General features: G+C 34.9%; 1 protein-coding gene across 1 annotated transcript in view; it reads left to right on the forward strand.

Annotated features, from left to right (window-relative positions):
• Nucleotides 1-24,502, forward strand: part of CSMD1 (CUB and Sushi multiple domains 1) — a 956,173-nt gene that overhangs the window by 886,688 nt on the left and 44,983 nt on the right. The window contains exons 50-54 of the mRNA XM_071741767.1: nt 2,951-3,136; nt 9,861-10,055; nt 14,255-14,428; nt 19,444-19,617; nt 23,032-23,205. Coding sequence (XP_071597868.1) covers nt 2,951-3,136; nt 9,861-10,055; nt 14,255-14,428; nt 19,444-19,617; nt 23,032-23,205 — 903 coding nt within the window. The remainder of the gene's footprint in view (nt 1-2,950; nt 3,137-9,860; nt 10,056-14,254; nt 14,429-19,443; nt 19,618-23,031; nt 23,206-24,502) is intronic.

Consider the following 24,502-nt stretch of genomic DNA (forward strand, 5'->3'; position numbering starts at 1 on the left):
ACAGTATTGCCAACACTGCATAAATACATATTGTCTTGTGTCTTAATGGGTGTAGAGCTCAAGTATTAAGAAGCAGACTAGGGTGAATTAAGACCAAATTAAAAATGTTCTCAGAACTGTTTTATATAGCAAAATATGTAACTCTAAACAGTCTGCAGGTCTTAGTTTTGTAGCATTACGGAACACTTTAAAAAATTCAGTAGTTTTAAGCATTAATTTGATTATTTTAGAAAATCACTTCATGGTCACTGCTTTAGACACATAATTTGTAACTTACGTTTTTTCTGTACATCCTGGAGTTAGCCAGGATTTACTCTAGCTTATTCTGAGTAGTTACTATTTGTCAAATGCTTTGTAATTTTCTCTGTATGAAAAATCACACAGAAGCTGCAGATGAGTAACATAAAGCAGTACAAAGCAGTTAAACAGGGTTCATTTTAGTTAAAAACCCTTTTCACATGTTATTCAGTAAGCAGTTAGTGGAGACTGAAAAGTTTGTGTGTCAGGTAAAACCAGGAACATGGGGAAGAAGAGAAAGACTGCAAATTCTATCCATATCACATATGGCCTATTATATCATGTTTTCATTTGTAAATAAAATCTGCTTCTGGTCTGCTTTGTTAATAGAAAGAAATGGTAGTAACATTCATATTAAGACTTGTTGAAATGTCTGATCAAAACCTGTGTTTAGTTCTTCCCACCTTTGTAAGACATTAGCAGCAGTGCTTCTCATCTTCAAGACAAGTGTGTGCAGGACCTGACATGAGATCCCTGACTTGATCATGGATAACCAGGGCTCAGAGTCCTAGAAAGTAATAATTCTGAATATAAATTGAGCAGACTCAGGAAAATTGTGAAATACTTCAGATACTGTCTTTCCTTGTTATTTTATCATTATATGCAAGAAATATTTGTGAAATACCAGGGTTTTTTAGGGTTGGGTTTTTTGGTTTGGTTTTTGTGTGTGTGTGTGTGTGTACTGTTGGACTTGGTGATCTCAGGTGTCCTCTCCAGCCCTGACTATTCTGTGATTCTGTGACTCCTAATATGAAGACCTGCTCCAGAAACAGCAGAATGTGCTTCTAACCTTCCCCTTTATCTAACAACACATTATCTAACACCATTAAGAACTGGAAGTGCATTAAAGAGCATAAGTTTGGGTCTCCAGAACCCCTTCCTTAACACCTGTCTGTCCCTTCTCTGTCCACTACTACTCCTCCTACTGGCAGGAGGCTCAGCCATTGCCCCTAGACAGAGAAGTACTTTATTTTGAGTAGACAAGAGCAGCGCTGGTTAGGGTGCAAAAAAGTGTGAAGAAGTTGTGTTACAAAGGAAGCAGCTTATTTTGGAACATTCCTGTTTTTTTGGACAATATGACAGATTCCAGATGGAAGAAAGCAACCAAAATGCACGAACCATTCATCATTTTATAATGCTTACCCCTCCTCATTATAATCATACACAAAGTTCTGTGTTGTATTAAATTTAAATGCATAAAATGTGAAATCTTGGGAAAGAAAAAACAAATTTGAGATTTGTGGTTATGGTACCATGGCAATGTATTGTGAAATTAATAATTTATATTGAATTGGCTAGCTGATAATAAAAGTAAGATTAAAAAAAAAACCAAAAACCAAACACCTTATTTTTGTCTCTGTTTAAAAGTTTTCAGACAAAGGCTGTCATTTTTTCTTTTGAAATACGTTGACTTTATTAAAATAATAAATCTCAACAGTGTCAAGGGGAAAGAAAAAATACCCAAATTACTTTTTAACTGTGAAAATGTTGTATTGCTTCTTACAATTGACTGTATGTATGGAAAAGACACTTTCATTTGCAAAGCTCCACTACTTTGTTTTATTTAGTGTATTGAGGTGCAATAAGCTGCCAGACTCAAAGCAGGTAGTGATTCTCTACACACACACATTGGTTTATAAGAAGTCTTTCAATTGATTCATTGTAACGATGTGATGGGTTTTCCTCCCCAAATAACCGTTTGGCAGAAGATAATATCATTTCAGAAAAAATGATATTATGACTTTCCCTACAGAAGAGCCATGGGACAAATATAAAATCTTTACAAGTACTACTGACTCATTGAAGCACCTAGAATCAACCTCTGTGCATAAATAACTATTGAAAAATAAAGCATCAGATTAGAAGAAATTTTAACAGCATACTGAAGAATTGCCTTTCTTCTTTTTATTATCAAAATCAAGGGAGCTGAGAAGTCAGATAACAGAAGGCAGTCCTGCCTTGGAGATCTTTCTTAAGAGGAGCCTAAGTAGATCTTTTTATTATTATACTCTGCCTTAAAATTATATATTCTGAGATACTTTTAAATGAACTGTACTGAGCTCTGATAAAAGAAAGAAACAGAAGCAAACAAATAAGCAAAAGACTTTGATGCTACTCAAACGTTACCAAAGTGACAGCAAAGTTTGTAAGCTTGAAGTAACAACTTTTGGTCCTGAAAGAAATTCTGAAAAAATGTCAGTAAGTAATTTCCTTCATGATGTGGAAAATTAAGAAATCTGAGTTCACATAATATTTAGTGTTGTTAAGTGAATTAGTCAAGTATGTAAATAAGCATTTACATATATGAATAATGCCCATAAGTTCAGTAGAACTCTTTCTGTCTACTAATTAACCTAGATGCTTTCCTCATCAGACAAAAATGTTAAATTTAATTCTGAAATAGTGTTGTTTTATATGTACAGACCAAACAAATATGAAGTTTTGTTTATATAATATAATATGATATAATGTTTTATATACAGTTACATTTATTAGAATCTTGTAAAAATGAGGGAAAATTAATTTCAGTTGTTACGGATGGGATATGTCAAAATTACTAACCTGTGTTTCTTACCACAGTGGTGGGAAAATATTTTTTAAAAATATATGAGAAAATGCCAATTCTTTATGGTTTTCTTTCATTTCTTTTCAGCTGTATCTTGTGGTATTCCTGAATCCCCTGGGAATGGTTCAGTTATAGGTAATGAATTCACTTTGGGCAGTAGATTGATATATGAATGCAATGAGGGCTTCAAGATAGAATCTGGTCAACAAGCAACAGCAGTGTGTCAAGAAGATGGATTATGGAGCAACAAAGGGAGGCCACCTGTTTGCAAATGTAAGTGGGCATGTATTTCTCAAGCATATTGCCCTTTAACTTTCTCAGGAAAATCCTCACATGTGATGATTTGGTTTTATGTATGCATAACCCCTAAACCAGCCATTCAGGAACATGTAATCGTTTCATGTTTCGTAAAGTAATAGAGGCTTAAACATTTGTTTAATTAAAAACACCTCATTTGACTCCTGCATCTTAATTAGAATTACTAGATAATTCAGTTTCATGTAAGTTTGCTTATTATGAAATATGTGCTCCTCTCCATTTTCACAACATAAAGTTACAACCACCAATTATAATTTTAATATAATTGTAACTCTAATATAGCTTCTAAGGTCATAAAAGCAAAAAACTGTTTTTAAAATACTACTGTAGATGATTAAATTGAATAAGAGTCCTTTAGTCTTCCTTTTTGTCTTCTGTCAGAACCAGCCAGTGTAATGCAGACTCCCCTCCCATGTGACATGGCCTCTCATTTGCATCAGGCTACCACTGCCTGCCTTTGTACTGAATCAAAGCAATAATTAACTGAGCTTGACACTGAATATGTGACTTGAAATACCATTTAGGACATAAGCTTAAAATTATTAATTGCTACAATACAATATTTAGAACTTTTGAGAGGTAATTTAGAATATTGAACTAACCAACATTATATGCTTTCCATGTTCCTATTAGGAAATTCAAACAAAATTTCAAATATATAAAATTCAACTTATTTTGAAAGAAAGAGTAAAATGGTATGAAGTTTAGAATTGTGCATTTATATGTTATGGTGAAATGGTTTTCACTTATTAGGATTAATTTCTAGCAAATGGTTGTTAGAAAATATTGCTGAAAGTTAATTCAACAGATCCCAGAACTGTCATAGTTGCAGAAGACCTCTTAAGATCACCAAGTCAAACCACCGGCACAGAAAAAAAAAAAATTTCCACCCCCCTGGAGCATGTCCTGAAGGGCCTCATCTACATTTACTTCATATATCTCCAGGGATGTTGATGCCACCCCTTCCCTGAGCAGCCTGTTTCCCGTGCCTGACTACTCTTTCAGTAAAGGAATTCTCCTTTAGGCGAAACCTCCTCTGGTGCAACTTGCCTTTTCCCTTAGTCCTATCATTATTTACGTGGGAGAAGAGGTCAATCCCCACCTCACTACAGCCTCCTCTCAGGCTGCTGTAGAGAGCTATGAGGTCTCCCCTCAGCCTCCTCCAAACTATACAATCCAAATTCCCTTAGCCTCTCCTCATAGGACTTGTTCTCCAGACCCTTTACCAGCTTGGTTGCCCTTCTCTGAACTCACTCCAGCACCTCAATGTCTTTCTTGTAGTGAGGGGCCCAGAACTGGACACAGTACTCATGGTGCAGCCTCACCAGTGCCGAGTACAGGGGCACCATCACTTCCCTTCTGCTGGCCAGTCTCTTTCTTATACAGGCCAGGATGCCGTTGGCCTTCTTCGTCACCTGGGCACACTCATATTCAGCTGTGTGTGGACCAGCATCCCCAGGTCCTTTTCTGCTGGGTAGCTTTCCATCCACTCTTACCCAAGCCTCTAGAATTGTGTGGGGTTGTTGTGACTGAAATGCAAGACCCAGCACTTGGCCTTGCTAAACCTCATACACTTGGCCTCGGCCCATCAGTTCAACCTATCCCTCTGCAGAGCCTTCCTACCCTCAAGCAGATAAACACTTCCACACAATTTGATGTCATCTGCAATCTTACTGAGGAAGCATTGAATCCACTCCTTTAGATCATTGATGTTGAACAAGACTGGTCCCAAAACTGAGCCCTGGGGTACATCACTGGTGACTGACCACTAACTAGATTTAACTCCACTGACTACAACTCTGGACCTGGTCATACAGCCACTGTTTTACTCAGTAAGAATCACACCTTTCTGTGCCATAAATCACCAGACTTCTAACCATCCTTGACACATGATCATTTAATCTAATCTTTAAGACCTTCCTGAGTTCTCTTATACAGTATTTTACTTAGCTTTGCCATTGCAAAGTCTTCTCTAATATATATAAGCTGAAACTGCTTTTCTGTGGTGTAAAGACATTATTTCATTTTGTATCTGTGGCGGACAAAAATAAGTTATTTTATTATTCTTTCATTCTTCTTTTCTTTGTTTGAAAGCTATTATTTTTTTCACTGTGGTTATCCTGTGTCAGCAGCCAGACTGTGGTTTCTCACTCACTCCTCTTCAACAAGACAGGTAGAAGATAGGATAAGAAATTTTAAGAGTTGAGGTAAGAATAGAGAAATTACTGTTACAGGATTTGATTTGGGGGAAATTAATTTAATGTATTTCCAATTCAAATAGGATCAAATACATTTCAGAAAAAAATAAAATAAATACTACACTTTCCTCCCCCTAATTCCAGGGTCAGCTTCACTCCTTTGTTCTCGACTCTGCTCCCCACCCTGAGCAATGCTGAGGGATGAGGAATGGCAGTTGCAGTTAGTGCATAAAAAAGCTTCTCGGCTGTTTCTTCCTACTCTTCCTTTTCCTCCACTCCAGCATGGGCCTTCTTCATGTTGTTTTTTAGGACAAGTTTTGTTCAGCATGGGGCCTTTGTTGGCTGCAGTTCCTTCAGAAAATAAACACCTGCTCCAGCATGGTCTGCAGCATTGATACATTCCCCGGCATTGTCCTCTCTATGGGCTGTAACAGAATAACCAGCTCTGGTTCTTGGAACCTACCTCCTCCTTCTTTTCTGACCCTGATTTTCACTTTGCTCCTCCTCACTCTTTGTGTTCCCTCCTTCTCTACTGGCACCACGTTTTACTCTTCCCTGAATACATCTTCTTAGAGGTGCCACCATCCTGGCTGATGGGCTTACCTGTGTCCCATGCTGGGACCACTGGCTGTGTCCAGCCTCACCCCACAAAAGCCACCCCTTCAGCACCTCTTTCACCATGGTTTATTCTCATAGAAATGCTCTAAATTTAAAGCCTTATACAGAGGGAAGATCGTGCTCCACTGTCTTGAACTGTACCTCATTCTCTCAGAAAAAAAATTGACAAGGTACAAAGATAACTGGAGTGATTAATCAGCAGAAATATGAACAGATTTTTTTGAGAGAAGAGACCAGTTAAACTAGCTGGAGATTAGAAATACTGAATTAATAACACGATATTCACACTACAGCAAAAACATCCAAAAAAGCTGTTATTGAAATGATCAATCATAATCGTACAATGACTAACCTATAAACAAAACTTTATGGAAGCTTTTAAATTTGTGCTAAATGTTAATAATTTTTATAATAATATAAACAAAATATATAGCAAAACAAAATATATATAGCACTTTTTTCTGTTATTTTTCTTTTGCTGAAAATTTATTCAGTTTAAAAAAAGATCCGTTACTTCTAAAGCCACTAAAATATTAGTGACCTACACGATCGTATTAAAGTCAATATTTTCAAAATTAATTTCTATTCAGAGGCAGTCATCTCTACTAAAGATTTATTCCAAAGTTCAGAAAAGCTTAGACAATCTGCATAAAAACCTGTTTTTATAGTAGTGCTGCTGTAAAGATAAATGTATTTAGTCTCCAGAGATTAAAACATCTCAGGCTTGATGCGCAGCAAACAGCACAGAAAGGTAAATGGTGAATAAATTAGTTCATTTTATCCCCAGGTCTATTAAAATGTACATTGAAATCTGTGCAGTTTGTTTTGCTAAGTATCCCTGATAATATAATGCCTCAGGCAGATGTTTGAAAATCCTTTCTTTTTGTGTTAAGTTTTTACATCAGATTTGAATAATGAGGAATATGATTCATGCTGGTCATACAGCAAGACACAGATGGATCATGGACATTAGGCTATTGAATTTAATTACATGAAATACTAATCAACAGATATCTATTCAGAAAGCTTATCTGAATAACAAGTAACTTGCTTTAGTTGTTCTACATAGTCATGTCTACCACGTGAAGAAAGGAACTAGAGATGTTTATCTGCATTGCTATTTGAAAGCCTTTTCCAGGCAATACTTCTCACTAGAGTGACCATATTGTAGTAGCTTTACATATGAATACAGGACACTTTGTAAAGTCTACAAAAACTTTATACTGAAACCTGTAAATAAGTATTTTACTGTTGGCCAAAGTAGTAAATGTGATAGGCACTTCCAAAAAAAAAAAAAAAAAAATACCATCCAGAAGATATAGATGTATTCAAGAAAACTGAGTAAATTAAACCACATTGGTTTTAAAAGATAGATGTTCCTGTTTAAATAGGTTGAACTACAAGGTTTCATTTTTTGCACAGTTTTTGTTTGTTTGTTTTGCTGCTAGCATATGGAAGCTATCAACTTGCTCAAGTGATCCTATTTTGTTCTGATGTCTTTCTCCTTAGATTCTGTAGTGGGTGCAATTATTTGGTTCCCTACTCTCTTCTGTATTTACTAATAGATACAAATTTAAATCGCAGTACCTCCTCAAGCATAATACATGACTTTACACTTAATCTTGCTTGTTTTAAGCTGATAGTGAATTTAGTCAAAGGGTATCTTTGAACAATATAGTTCAATTCATTGCATTTTAAGTTCACAATAGAGTAAGACAAAAATGTACTTTCCTTTTCAAAATCTATTGATTTTGACTACCAGCTGAAGAATGGAAACCAACTATCTAATGCAAGTAATAACAAGCTTCTGTTGTTGAGATTTTTTCATAATATACGTTGTAGTTGTCTAGTTGTCAATAACTATATTCAGAGTCACAATTTTCAAGACACTTCTGGAGTAGCATGAGATGTACTTTCTTTTGCTTATGTAGCAATAAGCAAATACATGTGAAGACTTGTAGATAGGACAACTCAGCAAAAGGGAATAATCAGTCTTCTGGTATTCAGATTCTAGGAAAATACTGGTAGTGTAATGTGTTTGTTGACCAGCAACATTTTGTTCTTTTTAAAAATAAACAAGTTAAAAGAATTAATCATTGAGAAGAATTAAAACTAAAGGCTGAGGATATCATTGTACAAATTATTGTTAGATTTTAGTTGTGGTAGTTGCAAACAGCTAAAGATTCTCTTTGTGGTGTGTTGTGTGGTGAGCTGGTTGGTTTTTGTCGTTGCCATTGTTCTTACAGTGAGCATTTTGTTTAGTGAATATCTGCTTATGGCTTGAGTAGCGAATATACCTGGGCCTATTGAAGAACTTAGTTTTTCATCTTTTTAAAATTTCATTATGAATTCCCTGGTTTTTACTCTATTCAGAATTATCAGTATATAGAGATTATAATGTTATTAAAATTTATAATCTTAATCATAATTTCTAATCATAATTATGTTGTCAAACCTATCTTTATGTAAAACAATATTATTTGTGCATTTTTGTATGCAAAATACCTAGGGAAAAGAGAGAACATCTTCATATTTGCGGGAAACTGAGATTATCCTTTAAAGAGTTTAATCTGTGTATATGACAATTTAAATAATGCCCAGCTCATAGATTGCTAGAGAGAAACCGTGAGAGGCAAATTTATGCAAACATTCAAAAATCAGGTGCAAAAAATCATGCATCTGTAAATAATCTTTTTTTTTCTTTCTTTCCTGGAGGATGGGGAAAATAATAAATCTAAATCAGTCACTGTAAAATTAAAATTTTTCAAGTAGCAGTTTTAGTTGTTTACATCAAAACAGTCCAGAAGTCTAATCTCTATTCACATCTTCAATTAGGAATTGTACAATCATATATCAGAATCTGATAGTTGTTTGAAAAGTGTGCTTGCAAAAAGATTCTCAGTATATTTACAGCCAAAGAAAGAATAATTTACATAGTAACCTCAGTATGGAAAATAAACATCTACATGTCTTATTTACATATTCTGAAATAGCAGAGCCTCTTATCTCTTAAGATATTCCCTATGGTTAAGACTAAATTTTTTACTATTAGGCTAAATAAGAAGCTTGCTTTCATCTTTGAAAGAACTGCATTTCTCAGTAAAACTATTGCTTGAAAGGAGAAGTTACAAAAATATTAAGTTTGAGTGCTATGAAATACCTGTTTAGAATATTTACTGTCTTCTCAAAGACCTGTATGTCTTGCACTCCAAGGTGTTAAATGCTTTAATATGCTTGCTTTGTTTAAAAACAAGTCAGAAAAAACTGTTTCTTGCTAAATAATTTATAGTCTTTGACTAGGTATGAAACATAATTTAGTATCATATAAAAATTGTTAGGAACTAAGAAGTCGTTGTTTATTATAGCATAAATGAGAATCAGACTATTTCTTCCGTATAGTTTGAGATTTTTACATACTTCCACCTAATACTTTTTTCTTACATTAAAGAGTGTGGTGACTTGAGTATATTGTACAAAATCCAGAGATAACAATTCCTAAGTATTCCAAATATTTTAAAAATTTACTTATGTTTTTTAGTTTGTTTGAGGGGTTTTTGTCTGTTTTTTGGGATTTGGCTTGTCTTTTTTGTTTGTTTGTTTGTTCTGAAGTCAGTATCATGGATGGAAAATAAACCCCCACTTGCAAAAATTACATAGCAACTCACTAAATGAAAATATACTGCAAACTCTTTGTTCAATTTATAATATTCACTGTATGATGTTCATTATTTTTCCTAGAAATTGTACTTCAAAGCTTCTAAGGTATGCTTGATTTTACATTGCAAAATTTCGGCCAGTAAGGCAAGACATTCTGTGAAGCAGTTGAGGGGTAAAATGCTAATATTTCTCTCCTTTCTTCACAGCTGTAACTTGCCCTAGCATAGAGACTCTGCTCTCAGAACATGTTGTCTGGAGACTGATTTCTGGGTCACTGAATGAGTATGGAGCTCAAGTTATGCTCAGCTGCAGTCCTGGATATTATTTATTAGGTCGAAGACTCATACAGTGCAGAACTAATGGAACCTGGAGTGCAGGCAATGAAAGGCCAAGTTGTAAGGGTAAGGAACGTGTTTGTTTACAGAACATGATATGCTATTTGATACATATATTTTGTTTTCTAAATATTTTAAAGTTGGGGTTTTTTAAGTAATCTGCTATCATTCTCTTGTAAGTATGTGAATTCGTAATTTCCACTAGCGTGTGAAGTACAATATATTTCTAGCAAAAGTCAATAAAATTGGATCTGAAGTTTGGATGATGATTTTTGTCTGAATTTATTCACCTAAGTAGTGCATAAGGATTTAGAGAATACTAAGATAATGTTACTTCAAAAGATTCCATATCAGAATTGGATTATAAGGTTATATTGCTTTGACCTCTTGGATGAAGCATGAAAGCTTTTATAATATAAACATCTGCAAGCACCATTAAACTACATCATCCCTGACTTGGGATGTTTAAATATTTAGAGAACCTCGACATTCTCAGTGGGATCATACAGTTATCAAGAGTTGCAGTATCAGTCTTAATGAATCCTCCCAAAACTTCATTTCATTTGTGTGTTATTTTCTTGTGTTGGAGAGAATATTTAGCACATCAGCTGGTTTTGCTATCCTTAAACCAGAAATTTTTCTTATGCTATTTTAGTACTTAAAGGCTCTCTTTCAATGCCAGAGAAGCACAGAAGATCTGCAAGAAAATAGTGGGCCTAGCCTACTAAACAGAACTGGATATAAAGTGCATGCATTCAGTTTTTCAGAGTAGTAGGTGATGTCAGTAAGGTATTTAAATTTAGTATTTCATCCTGAAAGAGATGTTTTATTTTCTTTTCAGAGAGTGATTTTTTTTTTAATTTTTTTTTTTTCAAATTCAGAGAAGTTTCTAATGTTATAAGATATTTGAGACTGTTCTGAAGCAAACTGAATCAATAAGATAATTTTTGTGGCAGCACAGTATGAAATAATTTTTGGCATCAGATGAACAGCTCACTAAATTATACCTTCAGGTAGTTTTCAAGCAAAGAGAACAGAATCATTCTGCTCTGTCAAACTCTGTTAATCTGCAGGCAGCCCTGAGAAGGACTTGGGGGTATTGGTTTATGAGAAGCTCAGCATGACCCTGCAATGTGCATTTGCAGCTCAAAACGCCAACTGTATCCTGGGCTGCATCAGAAGAAGCATGGCCAGCAGCTAAGGGGAGGTGATTGTTCCCTCTGCAATCATGTAGCCCCTCCTAGAAAGCTGTGTCAAGTTCTGGAGCCCCCAACACAGGAAGGACATAGAGCTCTTGCTCCAGGGCCATGAAAGTGATCAAAGGGTGGAGTGCCTCTCCTATGAAGACAGACTGAGAGAGCTGGGGTTGTTCAGCCTGGAAAAGAGAAGGCCTTATAACCTTTATAACCTTATAACAGCCTTCCAGTAACTGAAGGGGCCTACTGGAAAAGTGGGGAGGCATTTAGTGATATGAGAAGGGGCACTTATTCTCAGCCTTCTTCAACAGCAGCTGGAGGTTAGAGAGAACACCCAATGTCATCTCTGATGGTACTGAATCACTTTTAAGGATGATTCCAGTATAAATTGACACAGTCTATTATCAATAGTGGGAGGAGTGTGGCTACAAACCTAAGGCATGGAATTTACAAACGTAGATTTAGAGAATTTTGCTAGTATGGGAAAAAAAAGAAGCAAGAAAAAAGAGCAAAGGATGTACACCATTCAACTAAAAATAGTGTAAAAAAATTTAGGATATTTTTAGAGCAAGGCTGAGAGAGATATCAGCAGCAGCAATTAGTATTACATATATATGAAAGCAGTGTATTTCATCTTATTTAAATGATGATGGGTTCTGACCTTATTCGGTTCGGTTTTATTGTTAGTTTGTTTGGGGGAAATTTTCTTTTGAAAATACTCAGTTGGAACAATAAGATGATTCCTCTGTGTCTCTTATAAACTGGTAATACCTATATCAATTTTCTTTCCAACTTTAATAAGTTTTTTCTTCTATTAACTGCAATTGTGCCCTTTTCTTTTTGTGCACACATACTAAAAAACCTAGTTTCTGTATTTTCTGCCTAATATGCAGCTACTGTTCAGGTGCTGAGAAGTCTTTGAAAGGCTACTTTTTGACTGGCCTTCACAGTTAATTTTTTTTGTATGTAAGTAGGAAATGGGGTGACCCATATGGGATGCAGTGAACCAAAACCAAAGTATTAGCTAGAAAGAGAAACCCAAGGAATTGGTGACAGAAGATACATTAGTTTATTTATAAGACAGGTGCATTATTTTGCCCTCTGGAAGACGACTGATTTAATTACAGCAAACTTCATCCCCCAAGCATAATGTTCAGTAATACTTCCATTGGGTATAGATCATTAAGATCCAGAAATAAGCTGTAGAATATTCTGAAGTATCTGCTGTTTACTTTCTGTCTTTCTCATGCTAACAATAGGTTATATAAATGTATATTCTAGCTGGTTTTATTTCTTAAGCAGCACAAATGCTAACTGAAACACAATGGAATGACATTTAGATCACTTTACCAATATCTACTTGTGAATACTATCTCTAAAGGTACAAATGCAAAACAACATCTCAAGAGGGTTCTGGATTCAGAGAGATCTAATACATTTATTTTATTTGGCTAACAATATGCTAAATGCTACCTAACAAATCATGGGTAGCTCATTATTCATGTAATTTGGTTACTTCTAAATGGAGTCAGTGTGATTAAAAATAAGAAAGGATTTACAATGTGTTTAGAACAATTAATTCTATTGCATCTTTAAGAAAAAAATATTTTTTAACATAAGTATAAGTGCAACTAATATTCAGTATTAGCATTAGAAGTTAGAGCGTTAGGCCACTCTAGACATTTACATTAATATGACTTGATTGTAGTCAAAAAGATTCATATCCACCTCTGGAAACTGAAGGTACTTAGGAAACTTTCATAGAATCATAGAATGTCAGGTTGAAAGGGACCTCAAGGATCATCTGGTCCAACACTTCTAATATTATTGCTTATATTGATGTCTCAGCACCCTGTTGAGCTGAGACTCTCTGGGCCCTCACCAGCCTGTCTGCATCTTTCTTGTACAGGGGGATCCCAGCCTGAGCTGCACTCTTGGGTTCTCTGTTCCCAGGTGCAAGACCTTGCACGTCAACACTGAACTACATAAAGTTCCCATCAGCCAACTTCTCAGTCTGTCAAAATCACCCTAGAGGGTGGCTCTCCCTTCTGGGGTGCCATCCACTCCACTCATCTTGTTGTCATCAGTGAGCTTCATCAGGGTGCTCTTAATCCCAACATCCAGGTTGCTTATGAAGCTTATGTGAACTTTGATCACATATATTCTGATTATTGACTGAGTTAACTGCACAGCAGCATGTAATTGCATTTATCTAACTTCCAACCCAGTGCTTGCTTTTAGTAGTGAACCTTTTAAATATAGAAGAGTAGGGCCTTGACATTTCAGACAGGAAGTTGTCATTGACAAGCTTTTGAAAATAAACCAATGATTTATGCTAACTTATAATAAAATTGAAGGTCTTGGAGACATTAGGCAGCATGTTAAATTACAATCTTATTAGCATATTTTTCTAGAAACAATATCCATGATAAAACAGTTTTAATGAAATAGGAACTTGATACATTCTTAAAAGATAACTTTTTATGTGATGCCTGTAGTAGCTGTGGGTTGCAGCTGACACTGTAGAAGTTTTCTGTGATAATGAGTCAAGTCACACCTAAGAAAACAAGAGAAGATTTGTCTTTCTAGCAAGTAGACTAGCATATGTGTTTTATGAGTGTGAACAGTAATGGGGAATAATAAAAAAACCAGTTCATCACAATTCAGAGTACTACTTATTAAAAAAAGATAATTTCTTTTAACAGACATAATGCTCATAACAGCTGGGGAAAGTGTACTTGAGGAGTAGCTAGGAGTATGTACATGTGCAATATAACTACAACTTTTCTGGACATTCACGTAATTCTTCTGTTTCAAAACTGGAATTACAAATTATGTTTAAGCTACTGTCAAGATCTGAAGATATCCTAAAGAATTTTCAGATTTAGAACATGTGTTACTAAATCAAGCATAATTTTAATCTCTTACTGTGGAATACAGTTCTTGTATTTATTCCTTTTACATTTACATTTTAAGAAAATGTGAGGTGATATATTGTCTTCTGGTCTAGGAAATTATGAAATGTATTTTCATGTATCAGTGTGTTCTGTTTTTTGCTTTTTTTCCTAGTTATCTCCTGTGGTGGTCTTCCATCTCCACCAAATGGAAATAAGATTGGAACCCTAACAGTGTATGGAGCCACTGCAATATTCACCTGTAACACAGGATACACATTAGTTGGTTCTCATGTGAGAGAATGCTTGGCAAATGGTCTCTGGAGTGGTACTGAAACCCAATGCCTAGGTAAAAAACCAAATTTCTGTCTCTTGTTACACTTTATTTTGCTTAGGGTTTTTTTATGTGAGTGTTTGGTTTTTTTGTTTGTTTTTATTTCATGAAGCAGTATAAAATACTGGAATTCAGCTCATCAAGTAGCATTTCTAAATCAATGAAAAATAAAGATATCTTAAGTTCAGAACTGCTGTGTATTTCATATGATTTTCTAATAGTCCAGGAAAGGAGGAAACTCTTCTTTCTTCCTCAGAATTCCACCTTTCTTCAAAAGCAGCTTTCTCTGCTGCCTAGGCACATCCTTTTAGCAGAACACACAGTATTTCATGCCTTCCTAGTACATTTTAAGCAAAACAGTTTGACCCCCTATCATATGCAAGAATTGAATTGTTTTACATAGGAAATAATTACTTGATTAAAAAACAAAACTATAGAAAAACAACTAAAGATATTATACAGAATAATCCATATTCATGATTTTACAGCAGTGAACAGTAAAAGCATGGTAGTAGTTGTAACATGAATTGTCAGAGATTATTCACTATCTAGAAGTCACTTATAAAACTCTCACATAAGCTATAGCAATACTGGACTAATTAGATGCATGTCTAACAGTAACATTTGACTTAAAGATTTTAAACAAATTATGCTGTTTCATTTCTAAATTTTAAATTCCCTCATCTTCCATCTGTGTAGAAACACTGTTTTTAAAAAGGATTTTAACATGAAAATTTTGCATGTGAAAAATAAAATGCCAGTTATCTTCCTTTGACCTTGTTATCTATTATTAAAGGAATGTGGATAGGTATGTTTTACTGCATGTCTTGAAGAACAGCATAATTTTTGTCCTATCTGAAGAAATGGATTCAAATCAAAACTGGAAAAAAAAAAAAGCCCACTTATTCAAATCTTCATGCTGTCTGAAGAAGCCCTGATATATGTTCCAGGAACCAAGTTCAAATAAACCTGACATCTACATTTTCAATGAGTCAGTGTCAATATGGATCTGTGAGAAGGAAGTTTTACATATACCTCAAGAACCAGTAATGAGAGGTTGCTGAGCATTCTTAGACACCTGAATTCATTCTTAAATTTCTCAAGGTCACCAGTGTCCCAGTCTTTCTGTATTCAGATAAACATTCAGATGATCTTTGGCTTATATGGTTGTTGATGCTCATTCCCTTTTAGAAATAAGTGATAGGTAGGTAGTCTATGCTGGTCTAGCCTCAAATTTCAAGTCCAAGTTATTTCAAGGTTCCATCGTAAAGGTTATTCACAGTTTTTGAGCTTTGATTTTATTCTCTCACCAAGGTGCAAAATTGAAAGAAATTACTACAGTTCCCCTGAGCAAAACAGAAAATCAGAGCTATATTTTAAAGCACAGTAACATTCTCCTGGTAGAATATTATATTAAAATAAAAGAAGAGCATCTGCATCTCAATAGCCAGGTGTGATGAGACCACAATACCAACTCAATCATGTCTTAAAAAAACAAAACATACAATTTTCATGTATCATCAGTTTCATATTAACAGGTGGTTAAGAAAAACAGATAGCAAGTATATTTAGATAACTATGATTTTTAACAGGGTACAAGTGACATCATCCTGCATTTCTGGAGATCTTTAATGCCTGAAAATACTTCTAGACAAAATATTTTGAAACAGGTTGCAAGTCATACCACAGTAATGCAGACAGTAAAACAGACTAAAACAAATTAATAGTCACTGTTATATATATTATTTGACTGACCTAAACAATATAAATAATATATATATATATATATAAATAATATAAATATACAGCCTAAATAACATAGAAATCTGATTGGATGCTAATTTTATTATAAATAACTCTTGTCCACTGAAGGCTGGAAAAGATTTTTTTCTATTCTGACTTCTGTGAAATATATTTTACCATTGAACACCCTGAAAAATTAACTATCTATGGTAGCCTCAAGTTTAGATTCAAAATTGGAAAGATGCAGAAGAACTAATCTGAGCAAGACTTATGTAGTGAACAATACTAGTTTATTCTTTAAATGAGTTTAAAAACTACACATAGTGAAGCTTTTAAATCTTTGGGAAACAACTAATAAGTTTACTAGATTCTCATAGGAAAAAGTGTATTTACGGTTTGAATTACACTGATCTTCCTTTTCTTCTCCAGGAGTAATTAGCTGTAAGAATTTAAATTGGTATCCATATATCCTTGTATAACTAAGAAAAAAAAAATACATATAATACTATCTGAAGACATAGGTCTGATATTTAGCCTTGGACTCATTAATGACAGCCAATTAAATTGGTATCTGTTACTATTATCTTACGCTTTGGTCATATCCAATAACTTTTTTTTTTTTTTCTTTTTTCTGCCGATGAACGCAGGACCTCTTCCCAGAACTATTACTGCAATAAGAACAATGCTAGTGTTATGATACTTCCTAATTAATTTTTTAAAAAATTAATGGACTTTGGTTTCTATTTGATCAGATTGCCTGCATTGTTTAGTGCAGCCCTATTAGAACTGTTTAGTACACTGGTCTTAATCACTAGATAAAGATCACATATAGAGCTGGAAGGTTGTTAATCACTGCTTAGCCTTTGCTATTTGAAGATCAGAGAAGCTCTGTAGTGCCAAAAATACTGCACATCTGAGTGTGAAAGTCTAAATTTGAATTATCTTGTGCATGCTGCAGAAGGTTGTATTTCTGCTATCTCTTCCTGACTCTACGTTTTTTCACATAAGGGAAACCATGCACTTTCACATTCACACCATGTACTTTAAGCACTTAATTTAGATGCAATTTGGAGTGCAATCTGAGATCTTAAATTTCCAACAAGGTCAATGGAACTATGCAGGCTCCTCCAGAGAGCAATTCAGGAAAGGTAAATTCTTAAATTTTAAAGCTCGATGATGTAAATGCCACTGGTTGTGTATTCTTAAATTTCAAGGGCAGCGTGCACCAATTTTATTCCAGAAGTGCCTTTAGGGCTTACCTGAAGCCTGTAATAGTCAGGAGACAAACACTGAAGGAGATCTGAGTGAGCCTTTCCATTTCAAAGGAATGATAGTAAGTCAGAGATGCTATTTACCTACACTATACCTGCATGAATGTAATACAGGGCAGCTATAGATGAAAATAGGTAACACTTTTTGTTACCCACTCATATGTGTAGAATCAATTTATGATTTCAGGTCAGCTCAGTATACTAATATATGTATCTCACAAGAGGGTCTGTCAAATGCTTACTGTCTCAAAAGAAAGCTAAAACCAGTGACTGGGTCCAAGGCTGAATATTAGACCTAGGTCTTCACGTAGGTAGTATTATATGTATTTTTTTCTAAGTTATATAAGGATTAATAAGAATCACTGGGTAAGATTGTTTCAATTTCACTCAGTCAATTACACTGCTAGTATTTCATCTTGCCCCCTTTTTTACTGCCAAGAATAATTGCACCTGTAAGCTGCAAAGCATACATGTTTCTACACATGATTTGTGTGTGTGAGTGACCATGTATACACATAAGGCACAGATAAAATGAAAGCAATTAAGAGTTTGCTTAACTTTTTGTTTGCAGAACACTTTAGTCCATGCTTAAACACCACCATTAATACAGACATATTTTTCCTGACTTTTTATGACTTTCAGATGCCAAGCTATATCCAAACGAGTCTACGACACACTTTGAAATCTAAACTGAAATATAATCTACTGCATTTAAGTTTCATTATTTTTTCAATATTTTTTTTAAAAGTAAGAATTTAATTTAGAATGCATATATTTCTCTACGTTTGTCGGTGTAGAAAATTCCTGCTGCTGTCTGTGCTTGTGTATAAATATTTGATTGGTAATTCATAGGTAAACTGCAATATGATATTGCAGTATTGGCTTGTACTTCAAACTCAGTATGTATTTCAAATAGAATAAATTTGTATGTTGCTTTCCAGCTGCTAGAATAAAACTACTGAACCAGCCATGAACTGTTGTAAAGGAGCCAATATAGCCAAGCTTCAAATATGTACACGCCAGGAATTGCCAAAAATGTACATGCCAGCATTTCTTCTCATGCAGGCAATAGAATGTGATCACACAGAAATTGTTTTCTTTATTTTGTAAAAAATTAGTTGTGGTTTTGTTTGGTTTTCTTAGTTTTTTGATGGTTTTATTTCAATTTGTCTGTATATAAATATCTGAGATACTTCTGAGAAATTAGTTATTTGCTTGATATGTGTAATAAGAGGAGTTAAGTTCTAATAAGACAACATACCAGGAAGTGCAAACAGGCATGAAACTTGATATGTTAAATATGCCGTTAAACCATTGTAATAACATCTGGACATGTTTTTGGCTAAGATTCTCCCAGACAGTTTCCAAGAATGGTTCAAATTAGCTTAAACCAGTACTGATTCTGGTAGGCAGCTTGCTAGCAGGTGGGAGGGCAGGAGGAATTTTCATTTTATATATGTAGAGTGTTCTGTGATAGTGAGACTCTGTCAGACAATGGTCCCAACCTTGTTTATTTTATTACTAGAAGTCTACTGGAAAAGTCAAAGGCAAATCAGTAATAATAGAAATCAGAACTCTACGATGAAATAATAGTATCATCTCAAGAGTTAAAAGCCTTTTAGTTCACAATTCTTTAAGGAATAAGGAATAAAGACAAAGGGGAAGAAATACCCATGCTACAATTGTCAGTTTTCTAGTAATAAAACTAAATTATTTGTAATTTGAGATATTTGCAAGTTACATTTGTCTTCTGACAAATTTGCCCTTTCTGCAACAGAATCCACAGAAATGATACCTATGAAGGTTAGAACTATATGAATATCACTACTAAAAAGTAGAGGGAATATCATAAGTATTTTTTACACCTCAGAACTTGTTCTCTACAGTGCAATATTTGACTCTAGTATATTCTTTATTGAAAGGAAGGATGATTTTTTTTCTCCTCAATCAGTAGTCTTGTAAATGTTGGCAAGGTCTGAGAGAATATGTTTTTGTTGGGTTTTTCTCTTACTTTAGCTGGTCACTGTGGTTCTCCGGATCCAATTGTAAATGGTCATATTAGTGGAGATGGTTTCAGTTACCGTGACACCGTAGTCTACCAGTGTAATCCTGGCTTCCGACTTGTTGGTACATCTGTCAGAATTTGCCTACAGGATCACAAGTGGTCTGGACAAACTCCTGTTTGTGTCCGTAAGTATTAATTTTTCACTGGATTATTACTATTTTAAACATAATTGAACATTACAATTAGTGGATTCAAAAGTCTTCAAAGGTTCAGATCAAATTTTGGGGGGACTTATTTTCAATTATAAGGCTCGTTATGAAAATTTAATCCCGTTTCTAACCTAGCACAGACTATATATAGCTATATCCAGTAATTTCCAGTTTCTGTTTTTTCAGAAACAGAATGACAGAGGCATTGAAGTGGGTTGAACAGCTGGCTGCAACTGTGTAACTTGATCTGTCTCTTTCCCTAGGCGTAATTCCTATGTCCAGTGTGGGTATACTGAGCCTATACCCTAGTTTTTCACCAGGAATACTGAAATCCCTTCGTGTGTTTCCATTTTTTTTTTTGGGTAAAGCTGGAGTACTGTTCATCTGTACAGTTTTTATGGTGACTGCCAGTTTTTCTGCCTCCTTATATTTACCAGTGCAAACCCAGGCATGGTATTGGATTTTACCACGTCTGTTACAAAAAAAAGTCAACTTTTTTATAACCTTTAGTAGGATTTTTTTTTTCTTCTTAATTAATCTGCTTTTGAAAATCTCTAATTAATTACTAGAATTCTTAAATCTTTTTCTCATTTGCATGGCAGGTTTTCTGAACCATCAGCCATTTAATCAGTCAGGTTTGATTTCTGTGCTTTTTATTTTGCTGCTTTATTGTGTAATTGATTTTATTATTCTTTTTCAATTTTAATAAGGCTGCCCATTTTTATACAGGTTTTTTTATTCAATGGAGCTTTTTAAATCAATTTTAATTCTGTAATATTTTAAGATGTCTGCAGTTCAGACAAAAATATTATTCTCTACCCTAAGATTGCTACTGAGATGATCAGCTTCTCTGTTCAATCTGTGGTAGTTACCTTTGACTTGTTTCTGAGAAAATACATTACTGATGGGTCACTAGATTTCAAAATGTTTCAATATTGTCTTTTTTAATAGTAATATGAAAATTCATACCTGTATACAGCTGCAGGATATATCTTCCAAATGTCATTGTCCTTTTAAAATCCTATTTATATCTTCAAGTGATTTATGTTCATCAAAGGAGAAATGCCACTAGCTACATTTATTACTTTTTGGTGGACTAATTTTACTGTGCAGTGAATAAAATCCATTTAAAAGAAAGGGGCAAAGCTGAGGAGAGGTGAGATGCTACAGTTTCTCTGATTATAGGTTGCCTAATATCTTGCATTATGACATGGTTTTATTTTGCTCATAAGTATATATTGTTGACTTCTGCTAGTCAACTTCCAAACTTCAGGTGATTTTCTTACTTTTGTTGACTGATCTATTTGCTTGTTAAAATATCACATAAGAATGCCTCTGTTATTTCTGAGAGGAAAAGTGAAAACATACTCTTTACCAATGATAGAAATGTGCTCTCTAATGTGATACTGAAATGGTCTTTGAACTGAGGAATGTGGATCAGGAACTAGAAATGTGTCATAGGTACCATAGGGAAGGTACAGGCTCTGCCCCTGAATATTTACCACAAGCTGGTCTACATTTTGTGACATTTTTTACTGAAGGTCTATTTGGTTTTTATTTTACTTTGAAAGAAATTTTGCACAACTTTTGATACTTTCCTGTCTCTTTATTGAATAATCACATGGATCATATTTTAGCCAAGTATTTTCTGAAATATTTTTCTGAAATATCTTTTTACTTTCTGGTTATTGAGAATTAACATGAGATGTGGAGATGTCTGATTCGTTCCTTTTGGGGAACAGCACAACAAAAATCAGGAGAGTAACCTTCTTTACTAAAATTCTATGCTACAATAATGGTGACCGAAACATTGGCTTCTTATTATAACGGGGTCATCAGACTGGATTTTTCTCGTGTTCAAATACTATCAGTAATGCCATTGTTTCTTTTTGGTTACATATTTTCTGGAAATCTCCAGGGTCTAAGAAAGATACTGTGTTAAAGACTGCAGCATATGTTTGAGAGTTATATTACATTAAGTGGCTTGATATCTTGGTAATATTGAAGGAAAATGTTTTTTGGTAAGACCTTACAGAAACTAAAGATCTCAGACATTGCTTTTGGCATGTCTGAAATCAATACCCACCAAGGGATTATACAACACCCTGTCAAAAGTAATGAGGTTTAAAGTACTGACTGACTAGGGAATGCTTTTATTGGAAAGGGCAACTGAATGTAATTATTCTCCATTATCAGAATTTTTACAAAAGATCTAGATTACATGTTGTTGAGAACTATGACATATAATTAGTTCAGAAAACTGGAGAAAGTTTAGGTTAATCACATTTTTTTTAAATATATTTTTATATAAGAATTATGTTAACTGATTTAGTATGGCCCTGCAAATTGCTTTATTAATTGAAACTTGATAATTTGTAACAGTTCAAAATGCAGTAAATGGGTTAGGATATACTTGTTTTTACAGTAAGATTTTAATCTGATATTTAGGGTTTCATCTTCAAATGCTGCAATGTGACAATGCAGAAAGGATTTAAGTGGTTTAAGTAGTTTTATTTATACAATTTAAGGGCTATGTACACTTCTGTATGTAGAAAAATGTCCTATTTAATTCCCAAAGATAAGGTGCTGTTGAAAATACTCTTTTACAGGAGAACTCAATGATAAAATAAAAAGAAATATATTTAAATTATTTTTCATTTGCCTCTCCAACTAGAAACAAAACCAACAACCAGAAAGTAATAAAGCAAAAAATGTCCTGTTTATAGGATACTTGAGGGTGATAAACAACACCAGCAAAATGTTGAAAGTTGTCTGTGTATATATATATATTAATTTTATATGGTCAACTTTTCATTAGTTTTCTATATTGTTTTAATATCTTATGTGGAAAGCTAGAGCTTAACCACAGTAAGTGTATTTTCTAAGTGTCATTTAGGCACAATCAGCACACACTATGCACATAAAGGGAAAGATTTACTTCCAACAATTATTTCTCTTTTGCCATAAGAAAAACTGTTGAAAAGAATGACTACTTTAGCAAAGCAGTTCAAGGACAGGAATTCCTCAGAATTCTAGAATGCTCTGAAGCAGTACATCAAATTCAGTTTGGCTGACCTTGCTACATTTTGAAGATTGGAAGGAAAAAATGTGTATTTTATTTGCATGACTAGGAAATACTGTGAACTCTGTACATTTTTTAAGATATAATGCGTATCAGATGGGTGTCAAAATGCATATATATACATTTTTTATACTACAACTGAACATTTTAGATTTGTCTCCTGGCAGTGAGGAATCTGAATAAATATATTCTATTTTTTCTTAAATTTCTTGTATACATGTAAAAAATGCCAAAAGAACGCCAACCTGTGATTCCAGGGAAGAGTACTATTAAGTGTGATGCTACCCTGCCTATTTTTCTTTTAACAGCCATTACATGTGGACATCCTGGGAATCCAGCTCATGGAATGACTAATGGCAGTGAGTTCAATCTGAATGATGTTGTAAATTTTACCTGCAACACTGGGTATTTACTTCAGGGAGCTTCTCGAGCACAGTGCCGAAGCAATGGGCAGTGGAGTAGCCCTTTACCCAACTGCAGAGGTAAGAAACTTTCTTATAAGTTCTCAGCTAATGACTTATTTCAGGCATGATCCTTTGCACTGCCTTCAAAATACAGAAAAATGATTATATAGTAAAAAATATAAGGAAAAATATATATAGTAATATTTAATTGTGATTGGGTATTTTGCAAAGATGTATCTGGACTGTATTGGAATGAGGTTCAACAAGGCCAAGTGCTGGGTCCCACACTTTGGCCACAACAACCCCATGCAGCGCTACAGGCTGGGCACAGAGTGGCTGGAGAGCAGCCAGACAGAGAGGGACCTTGGAGTTTGGATTGACAGGAAGCTGAACACAAGCCAGCAGTGTGCCCAGGTAGCCAAGAAGGCCAATGGCATTCTGGCCTGTATCAGGAACAGCGTGGCCAGCAGGTCCAAGGAAGTGATTCTGCCCCTGTACTCAGCGCTGGTGAGGCCGCACCTTGAGTACTGTGTCCGGTTCTGGGCCCCTCAGTTTAGGAAGGATATCAAGGTCCTGGAGCAGGTCCAAAGGAGGGCAACTAGGCTGGTGAAGGGACTCGAGCACAGGCCCTATGAAGAGAGGCCGAGGGAGCTGGGGCTGTTCAGCTTGAAGAAGAAGCGGCTCAGGGGAGACCTCATCACTCCTCAACAACTCCCTGAAAGGAGGGTGTAGCCAGGTGGGGGTTGGTCTCTTTTCCCAGGCAACTCTCAGCAAGACAAGAGGGCATGGTCTTAAGTTGTGCCGGGGGAGGCTTAGGTTGGACATTAGAAAGAATTTGTTTACTGAGAGGGTGATCAGGCATTGGAATGGGCTGCCCCGGGAAGTAGTGGATTCTCCATCCCTGGAGATATTTAAAAAGAGACTGGATGTGGCACTCAGTGCCATGGGCTGGTAACTGCAGCGGTAGTGGATCAAGGGTTGGACTTGATGATCTCTGAGGTCCCTCCAATCCAGCCAATTCTATGATTCTATGATTAGTAAGCAGTATACCCTTTTTTTGAGAGATGAGAACGAAGCAAAGAAGAAGCCTGTGTATTAAATGTAAATATTAGGAAAGGACAAAAAGAAACCTTTTTAAAACACAACCCAAAGTTCTCAGATTTCATTCTGTCCTTATCATTTTTTTATCAATATAGCAGTAATGTGATTAAGACTAATAGAGAAACAAGTGTTTCAAGTTACCCTATTGTTATTTATTCCACTTATGGGCACTTTTAAAAAAAAATTTTTTTTTTCATCCTTTGGTTATTATTGCAGGATAGCAGAAAGCTTGTTGAAAAGTGGGTTAATAATAAGCAGATAAAATAATTCCCCC

This window comes from Heliangelus exortis, chromosome 3, assembly GCF_036169615.1.
Source record: "Heliangelus exortis chromosome 3, bHelExo1.hap1, whole genome shotgun sequence".
Lineage (NCBI taxonomy): Eukaryota > Metazoa > Chordata > Aves > Apodiformes > Trochilidae > Heliangelus > Heliangelus exortis.